A 27,518-nucleotide genomic window follows, 5' to 3' on the forward strand; every position below is an offset into this window, starting at 1 on the left:
GTTGCTGCGTTTCCTCAAGAAGGTGTTCATTATTCGAAGCCTATTCTTTTCCGCAAATTCTGTCAACACCTCTGCTCTAGTGTTCCTAGAGCCGATGCCGTAGTTCCCAATTGCTAGTTCAGCAGCCTGCTTGTTCCCCATTTTTGCGTCGATATCGCCCATCACTAGAGTATACTGATTTTTCACATTTCTCGTCGCAAATTCATCATATTCATAAAACTGTTCTATTTCTTCATCATCGTGACTGATGGTTGGAGCGTATTACATTCACTGTATACTTCCTATTAGGCTTCATTACGGTAACTGAAATTCTCTAATTTCCGCGGTAAAACTCATCAGTGTTTCCCGCTGTGTCCGTATTAGATGTCCTGCTTCGTATTATCTAATATCTGTATGACCACTGTAGCAGAGGACGTGGCCGTTAGCTCTGTTTAAGACTCCCGTGTCCTAACCTTACTAAGGTCAGTAATATCCCAGGAAATACCTCATAATTCCTCAAGCAGCGCTGGTAAGCTAGTTAGCCTCACTCTGGATGATGCGGGAATTGAACGTTGGAAGGTTCAGTTTTCAATGGCGGCCTATCCGGATCCAGAGATTCTTAGCAGTGTCTTCCGCGTCGCTGCTTTGACCGACGCGTTGGTCAGGTGGTTCGCAGGCGCATGGGACTGGCGGCTACGGGTTAATTCCAGGGGTCATGAGGAAGGTAGCAGCCGAATAGTGCACCAGGGACGCCAATTGTTGTTCTGGTGAGGAACTGACTTTCTTTAAGCTTAGTGGGGCTTCCAAAGTGTGTGTCACCTAGACTAGTACAGCTCCAGTAGCAGTGCGCAACTTTTGTTTGTCGGTGTGAGGCACTATTCCATGCCTGGGAATGTAGTGAACTGGAGGAGGATTCCAATTAACGACCTTCAGATTATAAGCTGCACGCCGCAACTTGCAACATACCCCAGATATAAACAACAAATATTAAAAGAAACATGCGCGCTAAGTAGCAAATGTGCTTGGCATGCATGCTAACCAGGGACATCGCTGCGCTCGGCAAGCCGCGGTTTCTCGATTCATGCGCACAACTTGAAAAACTTTGTACTCTGCAATAGGTGGATGGATTTGGATGTTTACGAAAGTTGGGCACTACTAAGCACGCTGCCCCTACAGTGTACTTTCACGAGTTGAGCAGCAGATTTAAGCCTGGGCAACGCTACTAAGCTTATATATATATAAGAAGATATGCCTTAGCTTTCTTCCCAAAATCTCACCAGAAGCTTAGACAGGTACACAGGCATTAGCGATTCCTTTATGCCCGCGCATGTTTGAGGAGACCCGCCCGCCGCGCCAGCTGCTGTGGTTTACCACCCGATGAGCCGCGCCGTCTGCCGAGAAAGACGTAAACCAGGACAACAAAAATCATTGGCGTGGCATCCTGGTTCAGACATATAGATTACTCTTCCACCGTGCCCCACCTATCGCGCGGGGAACTTCGTGTATAAATTTACAAACTCGGGGCATCACGCGATACAATATCAAAACTCACTCGTAGTAGCGCGCGTTGGGCCGTCGTAAACAACACGACCTCGGAGAACTACCAGAATTTGGATCTGAACAGCCTAGGTCGGAAACCTGGCTACATGGATGCACGGGTTGGCGAATCTGCAATAGTCGTATAAGAAAGCGTTGCTGGCCAAGGAAATCCTCCGCTTGTCCGGAGTAGATCCCGCTTACCGGTGAAGTAAGGACGGACCAGCAACGATGTTCCATCAGGCTTCGCCCGGCGGCCCTTGTTCTTTTTCCGCGGCGATGGACATTGCCCACTACGTGACTCCCACCGTAGGCATTAGGCCACCAATCGAGCTTCGAGACCTTGCGAAAATGATGACAAAGAAAAAAAGTGATGTTACAAGTAAAAGAACATGAAAGATAGTTGAATATATTTTTAATAAGAAATTGCAGATTTCATTTCGTGCTTTGTTAGGTTTCCGGTCTCGAAAGAAAATTGCATACGCTATTTCAATATACAGGTTGTCCCAACAATCGCGCGCCAAGATTTAATTAAGATATGCAAATGCCACGTAGCTGGACAGAACCAAAGCATTGTTTGTCGTGGCTCGGTGATACTCATATTGTTTTTTTCTTGCATTACGCGTAATTACATGATTAGTCTTAAATAAATATTTAACTGCTTAAATGTTATATTTACATTAAAAGAGTCAATGAGAACATTGTAGAGCAACATGAAAAACTCCCGATATAGCTTTCTGTTGCTCAATACGTGCTACATAAACGCGCATTTCCGAGCGTGAAATGAGCCCGTGAATGCACGCAAAATTGCCGCGCTACTGGCCACTGGAGGGTCTTTGCGTGTACTCAAGGGCTTGTTTTACGTTCGGCAAAATACTTTTTTTTCTAGGACGTATTAGGCAACAGATAGCTATATCGGGAGTTTTTCATGTAGTTCTAGAATTTTCTCATTGACACTTTTCCTCTAATTATATTTGAGAAGTTGAATAATTAAGACTAATTATGTTATTAGGCTGAATGGAAAAAAAAATTGGGTATCTCCAAGCGACGGCAAACAACATTGCCTTGGTTCCGTCCATCTATGTAGCATTGCATATATTTAAATATTGGTGCATGATAGTTGGAACACCCTGTATATGCTGAAACGCGCCCTATATATGTGCCAATAAGTTCATCCGGGGTACCTTAAAGGGAACCTAAATGTGTTTATGTAAAATGCCACACAAAAGTTCGTAAATTATGCATTATTCTTTTTTTACTCTAATTTCCCAATAAGGAGGATCTTGGGCTCGTAATTCATGATGTGTGTAACACACCGTTCTTTTGCAGGCCTTATATTTGGATCCGTGGATCAGTGTATTGACTTCTTTGGGTGTGTTTACACGCGATTGTTTTTTTTTTCCTTCCGACAGCTGCAATATTTTAGGTTCACAGCGTAATGGCGATGAAAAGGAATGCCTGTCGGATACCAATACGCCAAAGTCACAGTGGTTTCCGAACGACCTGAATTGTTCAGCAAGGGCATTGATATTCCGCGCTGGGCACTATGACAAAAATATTCAATCAAGTCCTGCACCGTAAGCGAAAATTATTCAATATCTTCGCATTCTTTTCTAATAATGTGTGAGATTGGGCTAGTTCGGGATTGCCAGATTGAGTGGCAGTAGCCTTCTGTTTATTTTGCCTTGTGTGCGTTTGCGATTTCGGTTGTATATATGGATTCGCTATGTACAAATAACACGTTCTCAGGAATAAAAGTTCTGTTGGAGATTAGCGCTTGTGCTTGATCATCCCTTTCCGCTTTGTGGTTTTTGCTCACGAAGTAGGTTTCGGCATTGCAGCGCTGCCTCACCCATCTGAAACACCGCGAGAAAGGACGTTCCTGGGCCTACCGGTGCTTGAGTTTGATGTGATTCGTAGATGCATGACAGGGAACCTGACAAGGAACCTCTACTTTAACACAAATATTTGTTAACCGTGGCTAAAATAGAAAGGAATATTTATTTCGGTGATGAACTATTACTGCTTTGAGAATGGAGTCGGGAGGCGCTGCCTTACTGATCAGGTCGCTGCAGCTATGTACACAAAATCATGTTTACGTGAACATTCTTTGAAAATATTTCCGTGAATAGCTTCAAACATTCTGCGGCATAGGTGTTTGTATTAAACACTGGTATGTCCCGTCAGTGCCACGCATTTATTCAAATGTAATCCATAGACCTCTTATTTTTGTCTGTACACGGTTATTCCTAACAGGCAAAATAACGTATCGAAAGTCCGCTTCCCCAGCATCGCCTATGTCGTCACTGTCACTCTTGAGATTTCATCATATTGATTAGGCAGAGGGGCGTTTGGGTTGCAGTATTTGATTTTTTGCGTCAAGGAAAGCAATTTCAAGCTCTTGATGTTTTTTTTAGACCAACAGCTCTACTACTCCAGGTACAAGCCCTAAAACGTCTGGTTCCGTAAACCCGACCTTCAAGCTCAGCAAGGTCAAACTGGGACATTGCCTTCCACTACCGGCCGCTGCTGCGAACTCTGCGTATGCGTTCGTATCTTGAAAGCGATCTGCGATGTGGAGAAAATGCGTCGACTTCTGATAGCTCCGTATGCGCTGTGCTTTCGACGCTTAGTTCACGTTCGAGCGAGGTGCAGCACGAAAGTCAAGTCGCTAGCTGCTGCTGCCGCATTGAGCAGCCTCTGTTTGCTGTCTTGTGGTGCAAATCTAGAAGTGGTACTTGCTGACGGCGCCGAGCAGCGTCCTGTACATGCATGACATTTTGATTTCGCTTTCTCGATACTCTAAAAAGTGTTATACATAGTCTGTTATTCTTTATGCGTTGCTAGTTGCTCGTATTTATTGTGGTTTAGTCTGCCATGGTAACTTCCTATATTTCCTGACTATAGCCAAATTCTTGCTTTATCAGGTTTTATCTCTATTTTTTGTTTGTTGATTATTTTTTGTTTCTATTCGCTTCCTAGCTCCCGATTCTTGGTATGCACCCGAAAGTGGGCTCGTTCCATATCTTAGGATTATAATGCTCATCAGCCACGCATCGCGCGCAAGCGTCAGAAGAGAAGAAGTTGGCAAGTGGCCATGGCTGCCACGAAGACCGCCTCTAGCTGCGGATACCAGACGAGCCGTCAACCACACACGACCAACGTTGTCGATCCACGCTCGGCGACCACAGCGTCCCCCACTGAAGGGTCCAAGAGCGGCCTCTTCTCGGGTGCCACTTGTGCCTCTTCCATGCGAACTGGCGGCGGGTCTCCGCAGGAGCGCAGCTTCTGGAGTGCCTACTCCTCCATCGTCCTTCACCTGAACTCCACGTGAGCCTTGCACTCCTTTAATGGAAGGAACGTATAGTGGTATTGTTAATGTCACGTACCACCCGCCGTGGTTGCTCAGTGGCTATCGCGTTGGGCTGCTGAGCACGAGGTCGCGGGATCGAATCCCCGCCACGGCGGCCACATTTCGATGGGGGCGAAATGCGAAAACACCCGTATACTTAGATCTTGGTGCACGTTAAAGAACGTCAGATGGTCAAAATTACCGGAGTCCTCCACTACGGCGTGCCTCATAATCAGAAAGTGGTTTTGGCACGTAAAACCTCATAATAAAAAAAAAAATGTGCCGTACCGCACAGGTTGGTTTGGAAACACTTTTTTTTTGCGTTTTACATACATGCAAGAAAAATCCCGAACTCGGAATAGTGCCACATGCAAGATAGGGTGCCATATTCATGTGGATGCAAATTTTCATGTTGCCAGACCGGTTGGGAAAATGTGCTGTTAAGATTGCCGCCAGGAACTTGTTGCTCATACCGCATAATAATTTAACTTTTTCGGGCAGTGGTCAAGTACGTCAGATCTGATGTTTACGCATGTGGTAAAACCTGTTTCCGAATGAAAATTTATTCACAATTTAAAAGTTGCCCCTCTAAACTGTGCAGTTGTGTCACACGAGGTCTAAAGGTAACGTAAAGTTGTTTATTTTGTAGAATATTCTAGTTTAAATGAGGTGAAATTTATTCAGTGTATTGTCACGGCAGTGCATAAATTACAACGTAACTTTTACGTCGCATGTAGCTTCTGGGATGTGAAGTATGGCTATTGTGTGTGACTACGCAGATTGTTCGTTACTCTTATTGGTTACTTAATCTCCGTATAAAATAACGCTACTAGCGATCTCACCGCTTAGTATGGAAAATTAAAAGTACGGTAGTAAGGCAAGCTAATAAACATCAAACGGCAAAGTTTAACACTTCACTTGACGGCCTCCCATTCATTGTGGGAGGTCAATGCCTCACGTGTTTTGTTTCTTCCATGCACGCGAAAGTCCTTTTAATGACGTTCGACTGAGTAGATGTATAAAAGCATACTGGCAGTGGCCTTTCTATATTATTTTCTGCACATAATGCATCGTGTACTTTCACTTATTATTGTCCCTACGTAATGTTAGCCTTCTGCATTTCTCCATCTTTTGCGTGACGCTTTGTCTAATGCTTTCTATTTTCACGCGTGAATATTAATTGACGCAGGACGCACCTGTTTTATTCAAAGTTTCTTGAATATTGTAGCCGCCTCTTTGCAAACGAACGTTTTCTTATAGAACAATGCCCGCGATGCTAATTGTGTTGCATATATTCTCGAATGTATGAGAGCAGCAAAAATTATCCAGGCATTTGTTGTGGTACACGTAATTAGCAGATGAAGTCGTGAAGATAAGCAAACCATAATGCAGAAAGGCCGAAGCGCGTGTACTTGACTCGTGAGTTTAGATTCGACGACCGATGACTGTCCTCCCCACTGTTGTTGCGATGCCAGCGTTAGGCGTCTTTCTTTATGCGAGTCTGCCAAATAAGACATGTAAGATTTTACATTGTCTGATTTTTCACTGTTTCACAACGTGGCAATGGGGTATAGAATACGTGTACCCTGGTCTTAGAATACAAACTTGCCTTGACATTGATTTCAGCTACCAATAGTGTTCCATTGAACCAAGTAAACTACAATTTTGTTTCGAGAGTACGTTACGAAGGGGGGCAGGGGTTGACATACTTCTCACGATGAAAGCAAATGACATTGGCCCCGTCAGAAGGCCTGAATTGAGGAATCAGTAAAACATTGTGGCTGAAGTGTTTTGTTTCTTGCTATAAACGTGCAAGATGAGGTTTAACTTTAGCCCTTCCCTTGGCCGATGTGACGTTAATGCTAGCGGCATCAATGTTTATGACAATGAGAGCATTTAACAGCACTCTCTGACCGCGTCCAAAATTAAAAGGAATGTAGTGTGATTTGAAAACCACTTCTGCTGTAGTCCGAAAGTTGTACAAAGAAGCATTAAACGGAGAAGTTTATCATCCGCCGGAATACTAGATCGTTGTAAAATTTCCTTTCATATATATTCCTCCAATTTGCGGGCTTCAGCACAAGTCATTTTCCAACTTCAACATCCTCGTGCTTCGAGTTGTTGGTCAACGCGCCCTCTTTACGCAATCTGCTATTTTTATGGTTAACTCTCTTGGTAGACCGGCCACAACGGAAAGCGTTGCTCCGGTGAACCATCCCTTGGAATACGGTCAATTTGTCTTCAACTGCACCATCTTAAAAGCCTGCATGAGTTTGCAGTGCAATTTCGGTATTTCTGTTGAATGGCGGAAACATATTTCGCTTTCAATGAGTGTGATTTGGTCGTTGCAGGTGTTTCGTGAGTGCCGCGGACGTGGCTTGTGCCTTGGCCACTATCCTGGTGGTAGGGGTGCTCATCGTCGCACTGGTGGTTCTCACAGACAGAGGCAGTCATGATCCGCGCAAGCAAAAAATAGAAGTCGTCATCCGCGGCCCCTTTGGCGTCCTGCGCGGGATCGTGCAGCCAGTGACCGGCCGAAATTTCTCTTACTCTTTCTTCGGCGTTCCTTTTGCCCAGCCGCTCAGTGAAACCAAGCGTTTTAGGCCATCCCAACTACAGGTCGTCCGGAAGGCCCTGCCGAGCAGTACCTCAGATACAAACGTACCGGTGAGCTCACTTTTCTTAATTGAAGGCCTAAGTTGATTGCGCCTTTACAAAGCCAGCATGTAGTTCACAGCAGTACGTCCACACTGTATTTTGCGCGATAAACCAATGGTCAACAATGGAAACCACGGATAACACCAGTGTGAACTTTCGATTTGCCATTCTTATTGAAAGCCACGGTAATCTTCAACATCTCTTTCACGCACAAATTGGTAGTGACAAAATAATACCAAAAATAATGAAAAGCCTCTCGCAGAACAGTTTCCTTTCCTTATCAGACCATTCCGCGACACGTGCTACAAAGAAACGTGTATTTTTTTTTTTCAGTCAGCAAAACAGACAAATGATTGACACAAGTGTTTCCCTACTTTTGAATGTGAGACAGCTCTTGGTGCCTATCTCATGAAAAAAATTAGAGTGGTCATGAATGCCTGTCCGTGAATAGCGCAAACAACGTCGATAAGGGAACATCACGACGACGGTGGTATCGGCGCGACCATGGCTATCGCGTCTGTATTATTTGAATAAAAAACAATTGGGCTCAACTAATCAACGATGAATTCTAATTATGCGAGCAGTCGAAACGCGTCCTGTGAGAGGTGCGCACTGCATCCGGGCTCCCATTACGCGCTTTCCACTGGACACGATGCGCCATCTAGTGGCGGCACCACGAAGTCCACGCACACCTCGTGGCGCATATCTAAATTCGCAAAGAATGTTTTTTGAAGTTCGTTACATAGACAGTGGCACATGCGCAGTGGTGCATACTTACCGAAGCGGTCGACATCTATAGCCTGCGTTGCGTTCGCGATCGGCCCAGCTTTCAAGATTGTGCCATCTTCGGTATCAGCGCAAAGTGTTGGTCAGGTGAAATTGCCGAAAAAGGAAACTAATTCGACTGTGCCGAGAATGCCAATCACATTATGAAAAAAGCCGAACCAGCATACTGCATAGCTGAGGCTTTCAAGCACGTACCGAACAATTTCCGTTCATAAAATGTGCCATTTCAAACGCAAATGTGACGTGTATCTTTCTTGTGGGGCCGCTGCTATACTGGTTCTTATGTTTTAATTCGCCTTATGCGGCAAGTTCATTGCGTTCGCTACAATTTTTGATGACTTGGCTTAGGAAGCCTACTCATTTCTGTCAGAATCCTTCGTGCAATATGTGGAACTGTAGCGCTAGGAGAAATTTCGCTGTCGTACAGAAGAAAATATGGAGAGCCTTCTTGTTCATCCAGGTTTTGTTCATCCACAACTGCTGTGGAGCTCAAGCGGGCAGTTGGAATTGTTTTTTTTTTGATGTTTTACGGATTTTTATGAACACGCAAAAGGAGGCACACAACACATCCAACGCGCACACCAATCGAAATTGATGTTTTCGGACGTGTTCCAACACCCTTTGTTGTCATGGCTGCCATAAGTACAAGAAATAAAAAAAAGCATGTTAATTATGAATCAGAAACACATCATTGGGAACACAAATGATACTGAAGGCTTCTTGAGGATGAATGTAATACAATCCATGTAGTGTTACCTGCACAGATGTCATCTGCTGTCGTTTTCTTTCTCTAATGCGGCCGGTGATCGCTTCGATACGCTTTATAGTACACTATTGGGCTGTGTTTAGGATACATGGAGGTGGAATTTCCAAAATGTATTTACACCTTAACAGCAATTCGACTACAACTCACCGAACGTTTCATAAATAGCAGTTACAATAACGGCACGGAATAAACAAAATATAACTCATACTTGCTGCCGAGTTTTAGCCTTAGTGGGACAAGTGGGGATACTGCCGTGTATGAAGTACTTCCCCAAATTATTTACCCTATAGGTCGAGCAAGAATACAGGTCGACCCATATATTTATACGAAAAGAATAACTTTGAGCATGGCACACCATTATTTAACGTAGGCTCGACTACCGAATCCGGTTGCTAATGGCACAAGCTGCATGCACGTGGAAGAGGAGTCTTTCTTGTCGAAAGCTTCGCAGGCGTCCTCGGCACTACAAACGGCTGCCATACAGTGATTTGGCTACGCAACATTTCTTAAAGGGGCCCCTCACCAGGCCCCATAGCAAACTTTGGTTATATGCTTGAATTATTTGGTACATGTCCACTAGGGAGTGTTCTGCCGCAAAATGTTTTGAAATCAGTTCATTAATAGCCGAGATAGAAGTATTTCAGTGCAGTGCCGCGAACCCGTAATTTCAGCAGGCGGGCTCCACTGCTAAGCAAGACGCTCTCTCTCCTCGCTCGGTCTAGCCTCTGGAAGCGAAATTCCTTCCCTGCGTTCTCCCAAACCGTACCTCGAAGATCGCGTGACGCATACGTCAAAGGCCCCGACTTCATCTCCTCAATTTCTTTTCGGCGCTACGCACTTCCGCTGACGGCGTCGCGCTCGAGCTGTTGTCTCGTTCGCGCATGGCATGATTTTTCCCGCTGTGCACAAGGACACATGACTAGCGCTATAATTCAGTGCTACACGAATACTGAGGCAGAACAAGCGGATCGCAGAGCATGATCACGCGCTGAACACGGTAGAAAATAACGTAGTTTTGATACCTGCGCACGTGACCGCACAAACATGGGAGCACGCAGATGAAGGGAGAAGTACCATCTCTCTTGCTTCGGTGCGAAGTAAAACAAAAAAACAAGTGGACATTCCGTTTGTGTGTTTTATTATTTCTCTAAACTTCACTTCGTCAATTCAAGGAACAGATCACACAGATAACAGGTGTTGTCTTGAATTATTCTCGAAGTCACATGTCATCACGAGCGACGTCGCACTGCGGACGCATCCTCCGGCTTGGAGTGCGACGGCCGCGAGGAGAAGGAAAAACGGCGTTCGGTCTGAAATTTCAGACCTTTCCGCGGCGCGTAGCGATGTGATACTTTGAAGACACAATCTTAATCACGCAATGTATGCTCTGTGGTTTACAGCTCAAAATAGCCAGACCTGGTGAGGGGCTCTTCAAAACCACCCTGAACAATCTGCAGACTGGCTGTACGGCAGGCGCGACGGAGAAAATCCGTTATCTCCACACTTTTCCTAGCTTTCGTCATGAATTTAGGTCAATAGCACATTTGGGTAACATTTAGGAAAACAAACATTGACTTGTGTATAAATTCGGACATTAATGAATGCAATCTTCCAGCTAATTCCTTTTGCAGGCATTTCTTGTAATTGGCCAATAATAAGACCTAACTATACTGAGACAAGCGCACGTGATCACAAGAAGAATAAAATCATCCATCAAACGAGTGCAAATAAAAATAAACAACACTGAATAAATAACCCGCGACCTCTAGCAATGCCATAGGCGCAAAGATACCGCTGCGGGCGCAGATGTTCTGATTCGGCGTGTGACAGCTTCTCTACTCGTAGTGTCGCCTAGACCCTACGGTGCGCTTTAAAGTGGGTCAGCTTCTGTACGCCCCGTATAAGTTGCCTGCTTGACAAATTTCCGTAGTACTTATTTTTCAGAAATAGCAGAAACGTACCGCACCGCACCTTGAACCTAAATTTAGCCCATTTGCCCGCAACCGCTGTCGTGTCTATAGTAGTAGCGTTTCCGTTCCTTCGGACTACACTTTTTCCTTATCCCCCCCCCTTGTATGGGAGCTGCAATACTGTTATTAACTCGCTTTGCGACTGCCCATCGGTTATACCCATTCTGTTTCTATTCTCCCCCCTTCTTTCCACCATACTATCAAGCTTGCTTTTGGACTCGCACGCTAGTAGATATCTGCAATGCTCTTGCGGTGGGTCACGGATAATTACATCTGTATAGAGGCTAGTGGTGACGCCGAGGGAGCTACAGAGAGCATTGTGCACATTCGAAGCTGTGCAAATGTCCAAACGAGTTTCCAGCGTCCCCTTTCCTCTCTGCCATGCTCCTATGATGTCAACAGCAGGAGCTTGATGTGGCGGAGTTGCCGTGACCTATTTGAAGTAAAAGTGCACTAAAAAGACGAGGACGAAAAGAAGGAACATGTTCGTCGGACAGGCGCTGTCCGTCGTGTTCTTGTTTTCGTTCTCGTCTTCTTAGCGCTGTTTTTTTTTTGAGTCTGTAATGCAAACACACGCTCTGACTCACCCCCCGACACAGTGTGCCAGACAACAGGAGCAGTGGTAAAGTCTAAGAGAGAGGCAAAGAAAGATCCGCTTACATAAAAACGCACGCTAAAGTTGCAAAGAATGAAGAAGTGGCCAATGACACCGACAGTTGCTATCGTTATACAATGTGTTTGCGCGACCAGAGGAGGACAGAGAAGGAAACAAGTACGCAAGAACCACTATGGGCATGTTTATTTGTATGTTTGTGCCAGCGTACTCAAAAACTTTCTTTAACGCTACCGCAAAAAAAGAAAAGACACTCTACCAGTTCAAAATCCTGGTCAATATACGGGATAGGTAATAGAATTAGCAAGAACTGCGGTCGCATTCACATAAAGTTTGTTCGCAAGAACGTTTTCCGATTAGTCAGCGGGTTTCCCTAATACTATTTTCGCTGTTACTATCGTACGGCTTTTGTTCATACGAACTTTAGCAGCGTAAGAATGTTTCAGTGAATAGGGCCCCATCTTTTCAGGGCGACTGTTGTGCTTACACAGCCTCGCTATAGCAAACACAATGCCAACCACACACCAGACAGATAAAATGTGTCAGGTTATCAATCCTTATAGTACCACCTAATATATTTGTCATCGCCTCGCAAAGCTGAAATACTTGAAATACCACTTGAAATACCACGGTCGAGACGATGCTTTATTCCAAGAAGGGAAAATGGCGTCGACGCAAAAACGAACACTAGCCGATGATTAACGATAACTTTGTACAGATGAAGCCCGCATAAATGCTCATAAGATATGTAAGTGTGATTTTTATTACATATTTATAATGTGATTTGACGCACTTGTGCCCACCCACGAGGTTGCTGTTCCCTCCTGTGGTATTTCTTGTAGTTTTCATTGCGAGGCGGCATGTTAACCAAAACACGAATCCTAATTACTCGACGCGCATTTCTCATTGCCAGATATTCGGCAGGCACGTGTTCAATGCGTCCTATCCGCGGCCTGCCTGCATCCAGTCGCTGCCACTCGATGTCGAGCGTGCCGTTTCCGAGGACTGCCTTCACCTGAACATCTGGACGCCGTACCCTAACTGCACTGAACGTAACCTGCCCGTGTGTGCCCACCGCTCGGTGCTTTTTTTCGTGCATGGCGACAACTTTCAAGAAGGCGGAAACAATGACCGCCTTCTGGACGGTCGGTGAGTGCGCGCGTGTACGGCCTATGCTTTTCACTGGGTGACTCATTAAAACGTTTGACTCGCTTTGGGAACGAACCGTGATTTTCCTGTAACGATGTAGACGCATTCGCGAGAAAATCCCAAACACTATTGAAAACGAAGGCTGCTCTCAACATGAGACGATCTCCGAAGCCTTCAGAAATTACTTCAAATCGGTTTTTGCCATTGATAGCGGCACTGTTTCTTCCTTCGCCACTCCTGTTGTACCAGCAGCTTCCTCAGATTTGCATATAACTTGTTCTGGACTTCATGACTTCTTACCAAACAAAGGCATTACCAGAAGTTCCGGTCCGAATAGTATTCCAAATGAATATTTTAGAAGGTACTCTGAATCGTGTGCAACTTATATAATAATCAAATTTCAGAAACCGCTTGACTCCAGACGAGTCTCGCCAATTTCGAAAGGTCGATAATGTCGTTCCCATATGCAAATCGTGCAAGAAGGAAATTATTTCTAATTATAGAACAATTTAATTATTCTCTACGAGGCGCAAACTTCTTGAGCATATCATTCACAACCATGTAATTCAATACTTCACTAATAACGATATCCTTTTTCAGCATCAGGATTCTTTCCGTAGTGGTTTTTCCAGTTAAATCAATTCATGAGCGATATCGCCTCATCGCTTAACAACCACTACGTCGACGTTATGTTTATTCATTACTTCAAAACTTTCAATAAAGTATGCCACAGAAAACTTCTCCTTAAATTTGCACGTTTCTCACAGGCTACTATGCTGATAATTTACTTGGATGGATGACATATAATTTTCACCTTAGGACTCATTTTGTTAGCTACAATCGCCAGTAGTTCACCGGTTCACATTTCCTCGGGTGTCCCACACGGTTCTGTTTTGGGAACCGTCTTACTTATAAGTTATATATATGATGTCGTCCATGTTGCTACCAACCCCCCGTTAAGCGTCATGTCTGCGCTGATGACTGCGTTTTGTATTATAATATCTGTAGTGTCACTGATCAGGTTTGACAAAATGATTTGTTTTCTTCTTTTTACGACTGGAGCATAACTTCGTAAATGGACATTAACACAACGGCGCCAATTACATTCACTGATCACAAACAACCCTTGCAATATAAGTATGGCGATACGGAACACACACTGGAAGGAGTCCAGGAATTTTAGCACCTTGGTGCTGTATTCTCTTCTAGCTTAAACTGGCACAAGCATAGTGACCCTACTTGCCCATAAAGCGCGACTAAAGAATGTAAGCTAAGCGCCTATAAATCGCTGGTCAGGCATGTTCATCAATATGCATGTTCTTCACCCCTTACGACCACAACCTTTCCCCTTGAGAGCATCACCATCTCTTATCAATGAATTGACTAGAACATCGACGAACGTGCGACCGGCTTAACATATTTTATAATAATGTGCGTAAATCTGTTTGTATAGTTCCCCCAATTTATGTCAGTGGTCATTGTACACCTGTGACCTGACAGTACGATCCTTTGAACGTTGTGCCATTTGAGTTTTTGTCTTGACCTTCAAAAATATATTTTTTTTCGTGAACGGTTGACACTTCGAATAAACGTGATAGTTTTTGCGACAACTTGAACATGCACGGTTTGTTAAGCAATTGTTTAGTTTCATGTTTTGATATTTCCTTTTGCTTCTTTTATGTAGCCGCCCTACAATGTTTCGAACATGAGACTGCAGTATCTGTAAATAAAAAAAAACTGAAAAATAATAGTGCACTCTTACACAGCGGTAAAAAACACACTGTGGTGAAGTAAGAACGTGCGATGATACTGGCGGTAACACCGCGATTAATCCGTTCATCGATTAAAAGTGCCCCTCAAAACAATTATCCTTCATCGATGTCCGCCTTTCATTCAACAACTTATTCGATTAGACATGTTCGATTGTACATTTTCGAGAGTTTGACAGGAGCGGCGCGAAAATTTTGTAATCGTACAACGATGGTGGAGCATAAGCAGCGACTGTGCAGCTGTGCTACAGCGATTGCCGACCGTGTGTGCGAGTCCTGAGCGGTGCCGACGCGAGCGCTTCCCCTTTCTTTGCCCCACACTGCACACGCCACCACGCCGCCCGAAGTAGGACGCTTGAGGTGTCTTCGCACTTCAAGGCATTCTGTAGGAACCCAGTCGTCCATCGTCGTATCAATTCCAGTCGAATTAAAACGTGGCACAGCATTAGCACTGGCTTGAAGCATGTTTTTGACACAGCGGAGGAGTTCTTGTCGGTTCGAGCAAATCTACAGCTTCAACGTGTCTGTTCTCGCGTGCTGGTTGCGTGGCCATTCAACGAAGTTGTCGGTTTCACCCAAACATCCCAGCAAATTGATATTCCTCCGCTCTATAGAAAAAAGCGCGTGGCTTAAAATCCTAAACCAGTAACGGTCTTTTCCCCTGTGCATATTGAAATTTATTGCATATTTTAATTTGTCTTCACCTTTCTCATCTGGCATGTTTCTTATATCTTGTTGAACTGCACTGCACAGAGATTCACTAGGCCCGTGTATCTTGTTCAATTCGGCTCGAAGTGCAAGTGAACACCTATTTTTCAGCTTTTGCAGAGGCCACAAGGGCCAACGCTATTTAGTTTTTAACAAATTAAATAGTATTGCTTATCAAACTTTAAGCACTTCAAAAATAACGTACAGCGCGAAGGACAAGGACAGCGATAGACGACATACACAGCGCTGTGTATGTAGTCTATCGCTTTCCTTGTCCTTCGCGCTGTGCGTTATTTTTGATCATGAATTACCAACTAGCCCAAGCAACCACCCTGGTTTAAGCACTTGTACTTCTATCTTGGTTCCACCTCTGAAGCGTTAAATTAGGGTACCACAAAAGTAGATATCTGTGTTTCACACATTTTAATGTGCCCAACAAAAATTTGCATTACGAATTAATCAATAAAAAGCCCTGCATCGAAAGCGATTAACCCATTAAGAGCTAAAATGATGAATGAATAATCATTATTACCATAAAAAATTAATCGACCATCCCTAACCTTTGAGGAAGTAGGCCTTTTCTAAAGATTCACGGGCTCTGTGCGACATTTCGCCCAGCCCTTAAAACTGAATTATATATGCTTAGCTCGGCCAGAATGCGTAACTTATTGCACGAACAATAATAATCCCCAAAATGTGAACTTTGCCTGCGCACAACGCACAATGAGCGACCTCTCCTATGTCATTGCGGAAGGGGGAGGGCGCCAAATTTGAAGTTTGCGTACAGTGCGTTCCGGACACTTAGACGCATAGCGTTAAACGACGGCACAACGCTTTCAAGGAAGTGTTAAGGGCTCTTTTACATAGGCTGTACTCTAACCACTGGTGTTTCACTTCTAACAAACGTTTTCTATTGTGTTCTCTCCCTGTTCGCTAAGTCTGTTCTTGGTGTCTCTCGTAAATGGGCAAGGACAGCGTGGTAAAGTTTGCGCCGTAATTAGCCCGTAATTGTGCTCGTAATACACTGATAACCCTTCGGAGCATTCTAATACGTACATTTATTCGAAAGGCTGCAATGACCGAACGCAATTGGAAATTTGCCTATGCACTACCAATATTACACCCATTATTGTGGCCATATATAAGGTAGTTCGTCGCGGACATTGGAGAAAGCAACTATGAACCTCCTATATGGCACGTGAAAATAGGGGAGAAAATCGTGGCTTTATTTTTAACTATGTTTAACTATTTTACCTATTTATAACTAACTAAGCCAGTAACGGGAAACTTTTGCCACACATTAAACCCCACCGTTGCATTTTTTCCCGAATTTCATGTTGGTGCCTGGTACTTTTGTTTTAGAGCTCGCAAACATTGTGGATACTGCTGGTATATTACAACAAGGAACACTCAAACAACTAACTTCTCACAAAGGGCTGTGTAGAACTTAAGACAAATTAGGAACCTATTTACGTGTCTACTGCAGTGCATACCGTTGCCGAAATAAATGTTGGTATTCTTCCAATGTCATTGCAGTGTTTGGGAAATGGTTTCAATGATTGCTACACTTATTAATATTTCATGACAATTTCTACATATAAAAGTGGTAACGTTTTGCAGCAGAACGTTGCAGACATACCTGATGGTTGCAAAACATGACAAAGTCTTCTGCAATAACTCTCTGCGATGCGCACAAATCCGCAGGTTCAATTGGCTTCTTGTCGCGAGCTCACCCAAAGGAGCCAATTAAGTACGCAGATTTGAATACGTTTGTTTGCAATGATAATGACAGTAATCGTATGAGATGTGTGTTTACTGTTTCGCAAAATCTGTGGAGCTGTGAGCGAAATGTATTTAAACATCGGGTTAAACTACTCACGCTTTGCTATTTTCCAATTAAGCCGTAAGAGTAGGCCTTGCTTTTGAACACTCTTAGACAACGCATTCGCATTGTGATGCGGTCTTTGCGACCGCATCACAATGTAGTGCTTGAGATCTATGGATATCTAGAAACAGTGGTTAGCTAGGAAACAAGTAAAAATATGAAGTTCATTGGTGGTATAAAACTGACCTATATAGGCACAAATCTCGAACCTTAGAAACATCAATTTAAGAATACCATTTGTGCGGCTATACATTGATTTCAGAAAGAAAAAAATAATCAAATTGTAGCTATTTCCCACTGTAACGTGCCATACGCAAATGCTGATCCCTTTGCTCACGCAACCGAACGGACGCTCACATTGCCGCACTTGACTGGGCGAACATGAGGTCAATGGGAAATTGTGTTCATAGATAATTCAGAATTCGTGCTACTACCACGAAGTCGTTCTTCTTATTGCGACCTGTTTTTGTCTTGGGCATCCTACAAGACGAATGGTTGTCGTGAATGTGGACGGCGGAATGCCACGCAGATACCTGGCTGTTATGGGAGACGTTGTTGTGGTGGCGCCAAACTACCGACTCGGTGTCCTCGGTTTCCTAACGGATGGCACCGACGACGCTCCGGGAAACGCGGGCCTCTACGACCAGCTCACCGCACTGCAGTGGGTCCGCGAGTACATTGGCTACTTCGGCGGCAACGGCTCAGACGTGGTGGCCGTAGGCCATGGTGCCGGCGCTGCGTCCATCGGTCTGCTCTTGTTCAGCCGCAACACATCGGCCAAGCCACCTGCGGCGCCCATCTTCGACCGCGTCATACTCATGAGCAACGGTCCATTTGGCCGGTGGGTGGGACCTAGCAAACATCACCAGGCGCCACGTGGAATATAGGCCAACATTGCCCGGTGCTACCATCACTACCCCATGTAGCCATGTTCAATGGCTACATGGGGTAGGAGGTGGTTCGCCGCTCCCTAGACGATGCGACTTACTTTGTCTCTACTAAGTTCGTGATGACACCATGTCAGGTCGGCGTCGACATCATTACATTTGTGTGTGGTGGTAGTGGTGGGCTTGTAGCAACAGGTGGGCTTAGCCTATATTTCAAGCACGGAAATTGCTCCGCATGAGCATCTCTTAGATTATGGGTGCGGTATTTCGCCACGTCTCCCTGAAATCGGTTCCAGCCAACTTTCGTCCCAGGGGGCCGGGGACGAAGTGCGAGGACACCCGTGTACTTATATTTAGGCGCACGTTAAGGAACCCCAGGGGGTCCAAATTTCCGGAGTCCCCCACTACGGCGTGTCTCATCACCCGATCATGGTTTCGGCACGTAAAACCATATAACTTTTTTGGTCAGTGGGTAACCTTATAGCTAGAGAATTGGCCTGCTGTGATAAAGCAGCATGGTAGGAAAGTGACCACTGGATTAAATTTGGTCACTGGGTACAGCACTAGATTTATGCCGCTCTTCAATGAACTTTTTTGACGCCAACTTAGGTCACTGGGCAAGTGCTACTGGGTATGTGGTACCCTTGAATGCACATCTTTGACGCGAACTTGGATCGCTGGGTATGTACCACTTGTGATGTGTCCCTCTTTGTTCAGCTTCTTGACTCCATTTCGGGTACCTAGGTATGTTCTAATGGGTATGGTGCATCTCGTCGACAAAAGTGACGGCAACTTGGACCACAGGGTATCTGCCACACTGCAATAAATCTCTTTCACACCAGCTTACATCGTCATACATGTCTGAACATATACTCAAATGTGCACCACGCACTGACTTCGCGGCGACACCGCCAGATAGCGCAACGTCCAGAGATAAGCGCCATAGAGGAGCCCAGTTGAATACACCTCAAACAGCCTCATACACGACGCATCTCGGCGGTGGCAGCACGGTATGCTAATCTAATCTTATCTTATGCTACTTTATCTAATAATATGCTAATCTAAGCTAAGCAATGCTAATCGCTTCAAAGTCAACATTCATCACGAAATGGGTTCTGCTAGATTTCTTTATTGAATCTTTACTTATTAATGCTAATCTCATCACCATGTCGTTGGCGCACACATTTACAGTATTTACGCCACTCCATTATCGGCGTCGACTTCACGGCGCTGAACGAGCTCACAACAATTACACAACACCTACGTATACATAGCGCAAGATACACTTCGTTATTATTGGGTAACAGAGTCGTGCAGCGCAATGAAATCAAATTTCAAGCGAGCGTAACAGTACGAAGCAAAAGAATGTGCTACGTAGCTGTTGTCAAAGCTCTCTAGCGCTCGTATCAACACTGCAAACACGCATACGTAGTCAATCCAGAAGCTAGCTTATTGTACACGAAGTCCACTTGCTGTGCAGACTTATCAACAGACAAAGCACACTTTGAATTAACGAAACACAGAAAATATGCATGGAGAGAAATGATGCAGCTTAGCCCCACCTTGTCGTGGCGGTGAATTGATACAGTAACATCGGAGGTAACAATCTCGTCTGTCGTCAAATCATCCCGCTGTATCCGATTCTCGTTCGACGGCAATGAGGGTAAGCCACCACTGTGGCTACCTCGTGCATTCCTTTTACTAAAGCACCCGTCTTGACAAGTTTAAAGTGTGTGAAATTACATTGTATTACAATATACAATGTACTTTCATCACAGCAGCTAACGAATCACAAGAAAAAAATACTTTCATTTATGATAACTATTCCACAATGTTTATAGTGCATTTCTGGACTTGCTAAAAACTTGCAGCGATGCATAATGCGCAAATATTATCGCGAGAGCAATGCTTTATTGTTGCTCGAGTTGTAGGAGAAAGCACAAGCGAGTAAACGGCATGCCATACCTGCCCTCCGCAAGATCTGTAGCATTTATTGCATGCCCTAACTTGGTGCCTAGTCTGGGTTTGTCTCGTCCATCAAAAAAGATGGCTTTCCTGCAGGTTACAAAAATAGAGGCGTGCATGTCAGCACCGTGTCTTGCAGGAAGATGTCAAGGCCACAGAGAAAAGTCCAAACAACAGCTTATTACAAAAGACGTCGCCAGCGAGCCTAAACAATTCAGCTGTGCCCGTACACGCTGACAGCGCAAATTAACGTCGCCTACGTCAATAAAATGGCGGTTAAGAAAGCGTGAATATCCGGAGTGCCACATGTTTAAGTTCCCTTTACTAAGCTGCATGGTGACGCGACAACACACACTTGCTCAAACCTAAAATGCGTGGAGGTTAAACAATACAGGTGCGCACGTGGGCAGTGTACATGAAGGTCGCCTACTTCCATAAAAAAAGCGGTTATGTAAGCGTAAACTTCGGAGCACCACAACTTTAACTGCCCTTTTCAAAGCTGCTTGGTGACGCGGCAACAAGCACACTCGTGCTCAAGCATAAAATACACGTAACTGCAAGGTTTAGAATGTAAACTGGCACTTACCGGAAATGAAATGAACATCGCATACTTTGTAGTTGGGAGAATTTTTGTCGATGTCAGCGCGACGAATGCGGCGAAACCACTCGTCACGACACCTTTCCGACAATTCCCGCGTCCAGCTGCATTGGTTGCAGATGACTGAAGGCACTCCATAGAACGTAACCTCGTTTGTGTTCTCGCGGTTTTTTTGCCACGACTTATTGCTGCATCCATAAACTGTTAAATTTACCATGATTGCTGCGACTCACTGCTACTGCATTCTCCGCGAACCGACGAGCTTCGCAAAGTGGCCAAAATCATGGCGCACTGGAAGCGGAACCAGCTCGCGCCCTTCCCATCAGCCCTTGCGGCAGCGTGGGCGTGTCGTCAGTGAATACAACCTATAGAAAGCCGTCGCTGTGGCGTCATTCGAACGATTTGCACTTCGGTCACCTCTCTTAAAGCCTGTGAATTACGCATTTCGCTCTTCCCCGCGCTACCCGCGCCATCACTTCATCTTAAATAACTTCATGCTGCAGGTCACATCAACTGTATAGCCTCAGACATCGTTGACCCGATCTCCGTGGGACATGTGGGCAGTGTGCGATGTTTCAGTGCCCGTTGCAGCAGTCCCAAATGGAAAGCATCAAATCTGCTCGTGTGGCGCAGCTTACGCCCCTGTCGTCCGTATCTTGCTTTCGTGTTAGTGTGTTTAGTGTGCGCGGGTTGCATTCCTGTCGTCCGTGCCTTCTGTGTTGATCGTGCGACCCACAAAGATTCCTCGCAATACCCACATGTCTCGGCAGCCTGCACTGGGCCTGTGTGGTATGTGCCTGAAATGTGCGCTGGCATGGGATGTGCTCGCAACCAAGTACTACAGTGCGTTCCAGTAAATAGACGCTGCCGCTTGCGCGCAGTTTTCCATATCATGCTCATATCAATCTGCACAATTGTCGGTCGCCAATTAAAGACAAGTAGCACAGCCGAGAAACCAAGCTACGCAGAACAAGGCATACACTATAGGTTTGCACTGTTTACCAAAAGTGATAACGGGGAAACACGAACTCAGAGTGCTCTTTAAAACGAAAAGAAAATGACGTCGCTGCTTTGTGCCTAGCCCTGATAAATCGAAATCATTTCCAGAGTACTCGGCGCTCACACTGTGTTATATCGTTTTCTTCATTTTTGCCTCTTAGACTGCCCCCAAGGATGAATCTAAACCACTCCCACCAAAGGTACAGGGTTCGAGTCCCACCCCAGGTTATGGGTCTGAGTGCCTGAATTAATTATATTCTAATTAACGTTACTTTAATTAACGTCGTCTTCATTAAAACCAATGGTCATGGGTTCGAGTGCTTTACTTAACTATACTTTAATTAACTGCACATAAACATCACCTTCATTAACACCAATGTTCATGGGCACGATTCCCACACAAGAACGTGGGTTCGAGTGCCTAAATGACTATATCTTAATTAACAGTACCTAAACTAACTTCACCTTCATTAACAACAAAGGTAGTGAGTTCGATTTCTACCAAAGGTCATGGGTTCTAGTGCCTTAATCAGCATTGCCTTCATTAAAAAAAGGCAGTGGATTCGAGTGCCTTAAATAACTGTATCGGAACTGTGCCTTAACATCGCCTTCATTACCCCAAAGGTCGTGGGTACGAGTGCCTTAATTACCTATATAATAATTAGCTGTCTAAACATTATTGCCTTCATTACCAGCAAAGGTCGTGGGTTCGACTCCCATTAAAGGTCGTGTGTTCCAGTGCCTGTGTTAACTCTCTCTTAATTAACTGCCTCAGTCAACACCAAAGTTCGTTTGTTCGTTGCCTTAATTACCACCAAGGTATTGGGTTCGACTCCCGAGAAAGCTTGAGAGTTTGTAACCTCTTTGTACATCGTGTGCTCAGGCCGACAATGCCCGATTTTCCGCCTCATGCGCCAATTAATGCTATCACATCAGAAAGAATTTTTCACGGCTTGGCATCGTACACATTCATATATGATGTACTTTGACATTATCAATAACACAAAAAAGCTGTATACTCTTCTCATCAGAAATCTGAAGGTGCATTGTCATTAGAGTCTCTGATGTACTTGTGATGCCAAAAAACATTAGACGATGCATTTTTTTATGAATGTCTGAAGTCACAATAGGAACACATGACGTTCTCTACAGAAACTCATTGTTCATTTTCATAATGGTTGTTATGCCTATGCCATCTTGCAAGATCGGCAAATTTGTGTTTACGAACAACAACTGCTTTCGTCCGTTTTACTTCCCTGACTATCGTAACCCCGCGGTCCGACTGGCTTACGAAAAGCGAGGCATTTTCCATCCCAGCTAAGAAAAACGGTCTCAAACATATAGTCAAGTTGAGGGCTTCTTCGCTGGCAATTTTCGTCACCAACGACTTAAAGCTCCAAGTCTTACCCCCACGTGTCCAAAGTTATTCGAGGTTCCTCACAACAGCGTGCCTCATAATCATACAGTGGCTAGTGACCATAAAATCTCAGATTATAATTTTGTAATCGAGACGCGAGCACGCAGCGAAGACAGTGTAAAGCCAAGGACTTGTTTAGCCTGCAAGATTAACGTTTTCTAAATCTTACCGAATGACATCGCCGCTTGAGGATAAATCGGGATTCCCCTTCCGCACATGCGCGATCGATGTGGTGTAGCGCGCAAGCATTACGTTGGCCCTTCCACTGCGGCGCGCACTGTCTCCAGTTGCTGTAGCGCGAGGTCACGTGATTTAGCACCCAGTAAGAGGCAACGACGTCACATTTACAATATGTCGATGGCGTGTTTTTCTCGACCCGTGAACAGCGGCAGTTATGCCGCTATTCTTGTGTTAGCAAATGCTTTGGTAGCATTTTCGAGAACATTTCAATTACTACAGTAGGCACTACCGCAACAGCCATTCTTGTCCCGAAGTGAACACTGTGAATGCTTCACACCGAACACGCGAGGTCACGCGGTTCATCACTGCGTAAGCGGGGTGAATGTGTAACTACTCACGTCAGATGCTGCCCAGAATGCTGAAGAAATCCACCATCTTCTGCAGAAAATGAGGTTAGTGGGCGACCGTGCATGGCGGGTTCACAAGGCAACCGGACGAAAGTTGCCATATAGAATATTTCGGCGTCAATGACCAGAAGAAGCACAAGAACAATAGAAAGTACGCCATCGTTCTCGCGTTGAGAAAGAACGTTGAAAATAAGTTACACAGAATACTGAAGGGAACATTTTCTACGGCAAATATTGGGTGAACGCTCGTTGACTGCCGGCCCAGCTATTCCCTTGTATAAATAATCATCCTTGATATCTGCCTGCATGAAGATTTTCTTTAGTTTTATTTCCTTCACAATGCGCCGTCTTTTCCTGGAGCCCTAAATGGTAGAAACTTCACCGGGTATTGTGAGCATGCTCTACAGCTTAAATATACTTTATTCCAGTGGTTCCGGAAGTATATCTGATGTGTGGGGGGGATGTCTGGGGGCTCATGTCGCATCGTTTAGTTCATCTCCCGCTCTCTGTATACCCCCCCCCCACACACACACATATATATATATATATATATATATATATATTTGATTGCTATATGTTACATCTTTTCATAATAGAAGGCTTTAGTAGTAACGATAAAGAAAACGCATGATTTACTTAACGTGTGGTTAATTCAGGTGTGCGCGGCACTGTTTGCGGGTTACCGGTTAATTTAAGTACGATATATGCAAGGAATTTCCTACGTTCTTCAAACGATAACAAACTGTCACGTCATTCCGATTTTGAGGATGCCAGAGCTGAGCATGCAGTTGCGATGTTCGCAAACTCTGTTGAGTTCTCCAAATGCGCGCCAGCTCCTTTAGGAAAGCGCATTTTAAGGAAATCAAACATGTCGCGCACAACCCCGCTAATTAGCTTCATCAACGACCTCTGACGAACCGCAGTGCAGGACGCCAGCCTTCCTTTCCTCGAGAACCACTTTGGGATGAAAGATTTGTCGAACCAGACGAAAACAGGCAGCGCTCTTTACTCAGGAAATCGCCGACAACGACAGTCTCAAAAGTCACAAGCTTCTTGAAATTTTTGTTTCGTTTGTTGAAGAAAGAGAGCAGCCTTTAACAAGTCAAAAACATCGCGGTTGGTGGTAGAAAGAAAAGGAGGGGGGGGGGGTCGTAACAGCATTTAGCTTGAGGACATGCCACCACTTCTTTAGAACCTGTAGGGTTGACTGCACGCACTGCCCTCCGGTTCCGGAGCCCCTCGTTTAGCCCCCCAAAAATTGAAAGGGAAATGTGCAAATGATATTACTTAACTAATCACAACTGTGAAATATTGGGTAGGCTGTATCAGCGACACAGCCGCGGTTGAACACATGAAACATCTTGTGCGTGCTGCAAATGGTGTATGGGGACTAGGGTACAGAAATGACGGAACCAGATACACAAGGTAAATATATTCAAGTATTAGAATGCTTACAAGTATTATGTTACAGATAGGGCCGGTCTTGCGGTCCAATTTTTCAATCGGGCTCGCTCCATATTCCTAGTGGGTCCGTTAGTTTCTCGTAGTGAGTTCGTCCACAAGACTTAAGCCTGCTCTGCGATGCTTGAACCCGCTGCACTAGCAGATCGTTGTGGCTCCTGCGCTTCACTTCAAGCTTATACCCTTGTGCTCCCTGTACATGGGTGTTTTCGCATTTCGGCCCCATTGATATGCGGCCGCCGCGGCCGGGATAGAAGAAGAATAATTTGAATTCTGAGGTGTTACGTGCCGAAACCATGATTTAATTATGAGGCACGCCGTGGTGGGGGAATTCAGAATAATTATGACCCCCAGCAAACCTTTAACCTGCCCCCAATGCACAGGACACCGGCGTTTCTGCATTTCGCCTCCATCTAAATGCGGTCACCGTGGTCGGCATTTGATTTTGCGACCTCGTGCTTAGCAGCGCAACACCATAATCGCTAGACCACCGCGGCTTGTAGAAGCGCCTGCAGGAGGTGCCACGCAGCGTGGCGCCATTTCTCGACATGACGCAGAAGCCGAGCTGCAAAGCTCGTGGGCCGCTGGAGTTTGGCGCCCAACGCCAAAAGATGGCGAGGAAGTGCACAGTGCCCTTTATCTGCCTTTTCAACGACGCTGTTGGAAATTACAAATAAAACATACTTGAAGTCACAGCTTGAGCAATATTGTGAACAAACATTAGGAATAACTTGGAAGCAATATTTTTTGTAGCTAGTAGCTAGCGTTTGTAATGCGGTCCTTTATGAAGGTTGGGGGCCAGAGACCGCATTTTTAAAATTTTGATTGGTGGCCCGGATTGTCTCGTTTTACTTTCGCAACTTGACCAGATGTTCTCATTTGAGTGCCCGGATAACGGCTCTCGCTTTTGACTCAAGGTGGCTCGAGGGTCACCGACAACGGGAGCTCAAATGATTTAATGGTAAAAAAAGTCTAACTCATGACGACTACAAAAAAAAGGGGGACACACGTTAGAATGCGTTAAATAGGATGAATGTGAAAGCGTGCGCGCTCACGACATATTCTTTAAATTACTAGAGATTCTCAGTCGTATACGTTGTTACTTCCTATTACTCATTTTATCCCACCATAGGCGGTGCGTGACTATTGAGTCCCTACATAACTTCACATTAATTAACTGTCCCTTAATTAACTTCGGCGTAAATAACAAGAGTGGTCATGGGTATGACTCCAACCAAAAGTCGTCGGTACGAGTGCGTTGATTAACTCTGTCCTAATTAACTCTGCCTTGAATAATTTCGCCGGAAGTAACACGAAAGGTAATGGGTGACTCCCACCAAAGGTCGTAGGTTGGGGTGCCTTACTCAAATTTATCTTAATTAAGTTTGTCTCAATTAACCTCACTTTCATTAACACCAAACTTCACGGGTTCGACTCCTACCAAAGATCGATGGCTGGACAGCCTATGAATTATGGTGCCATAAATTTTGGCGCGATAATGCCGGACGTCTTAATTTTTCTCCCATGCAGCACCTAAGGCTAACGCCTCGATGTAGTTCCTCGTGTACGTACATTAACCCTGTGCTAGGCGTTGGGTGCTTCACCCTGTTTGGCTAAACATGGTAAACACCCTGTGTTCGCTCAGGGAAGATGTAATTCAACGCTGCACATGAAAGTGGTGTTTTCCACGGCCATTTTTAAACGCAGCACCCACCCAGCGGCAAACGTGCTCCTTCACACAAGCCCGCTTGCCGCACTGAAATTGCAAAATTTCGGACAGATGTTTACGGTGAATTCGCCGAAACATTTTGGTCTTGTGTGTGGGCCTTATATTTACCCAAGTTACCCTTGGTTCCCTGCACAGGTACCCCGACAGCACCACTTATTGCCGGGAACTGCTGCTAGAAGAGGCGTCGCGACATGTGACGTGCGGTAACGTCAGTTCTCCGCTGATGTGCCTTCAGAACGTAGAGAATGCGTTGGAGTTTGGCCGGCCCGTCCGCCCCCAGTTCTTCCCGACTTTCGGCCAGCTGCTGCCTGACTTGCCGATCAAGATGGCTAGTACAGTGAAGGTGCGCTATATGGGTGACGCATAAGACCAAAGGCGTTATGCTGAAAAGAAAAAAAAAGACAGCTCCATCATGTTGTGTCTGCGCGAATAAAACGTAGTTCGTTACCGCTTTACACCGCAGCTTTTAGTGGCACTACAAGCGCTCGAAAACGTCGTATGCTTATTTCCTTCGTTGTTCTAGAAAATGTTGATCATTCCCGTTATTTTCTTGTCATGAGGGAATGCGGGCGAGTAAATATATGTGTGCAGGTAAAGGACATAGTATGAGGACTGATGCTAGACGCTTGCTGCATCGTCAAAAGTTGCCGTAGGACTCAATTCCATCGCAATATGTTAATTGGCCCAAGATGGAGAAAGCTTTA

General features: G+C 45.0%; 1 protein-coding gene across 1 annotated transcript; it reads left to right on the forward strand.

The window, feature by feature from the left end:
- Positions 1-4,351: 4,351 nt before the first annotated feature.
- LOC129384738 (acetylcholinesterase-like) lies at positions 4,352-27,518 on the forward strand. The gene is made up of 5 exons (XM_055070345.1): positions 4,352-4,845; positions 7,219-7,534; positions 12,574-12,809; positions 17,701-18,012; positions 26,950-27,518. Exons 1-5 carry the CDS (start codon positions 4,613-4,615, stop codon positions 27,179-27,181), a joined length of 1,329 nt encoding a protein of 442 aa, XP_054926320.1. The 5' UTR covers positions 4,352-4,612; the 3' UTR covers positions 27,182-27,518.

Source organism: Dermacentor andersoni, chromosome 4, assembly GCF_023375885.2.
Source record: "Dermacentor andersoni chromosome 4, qqDerAnde1_hic_scaffold, whole genome shotgun sequence".
Taxonomy (NCBI): Eukaryota; Metazoa; Arthropoda; class Arachnida; order Ixodida; family Ixodidae; genus Dermacentor; species Dermacentor andersoni.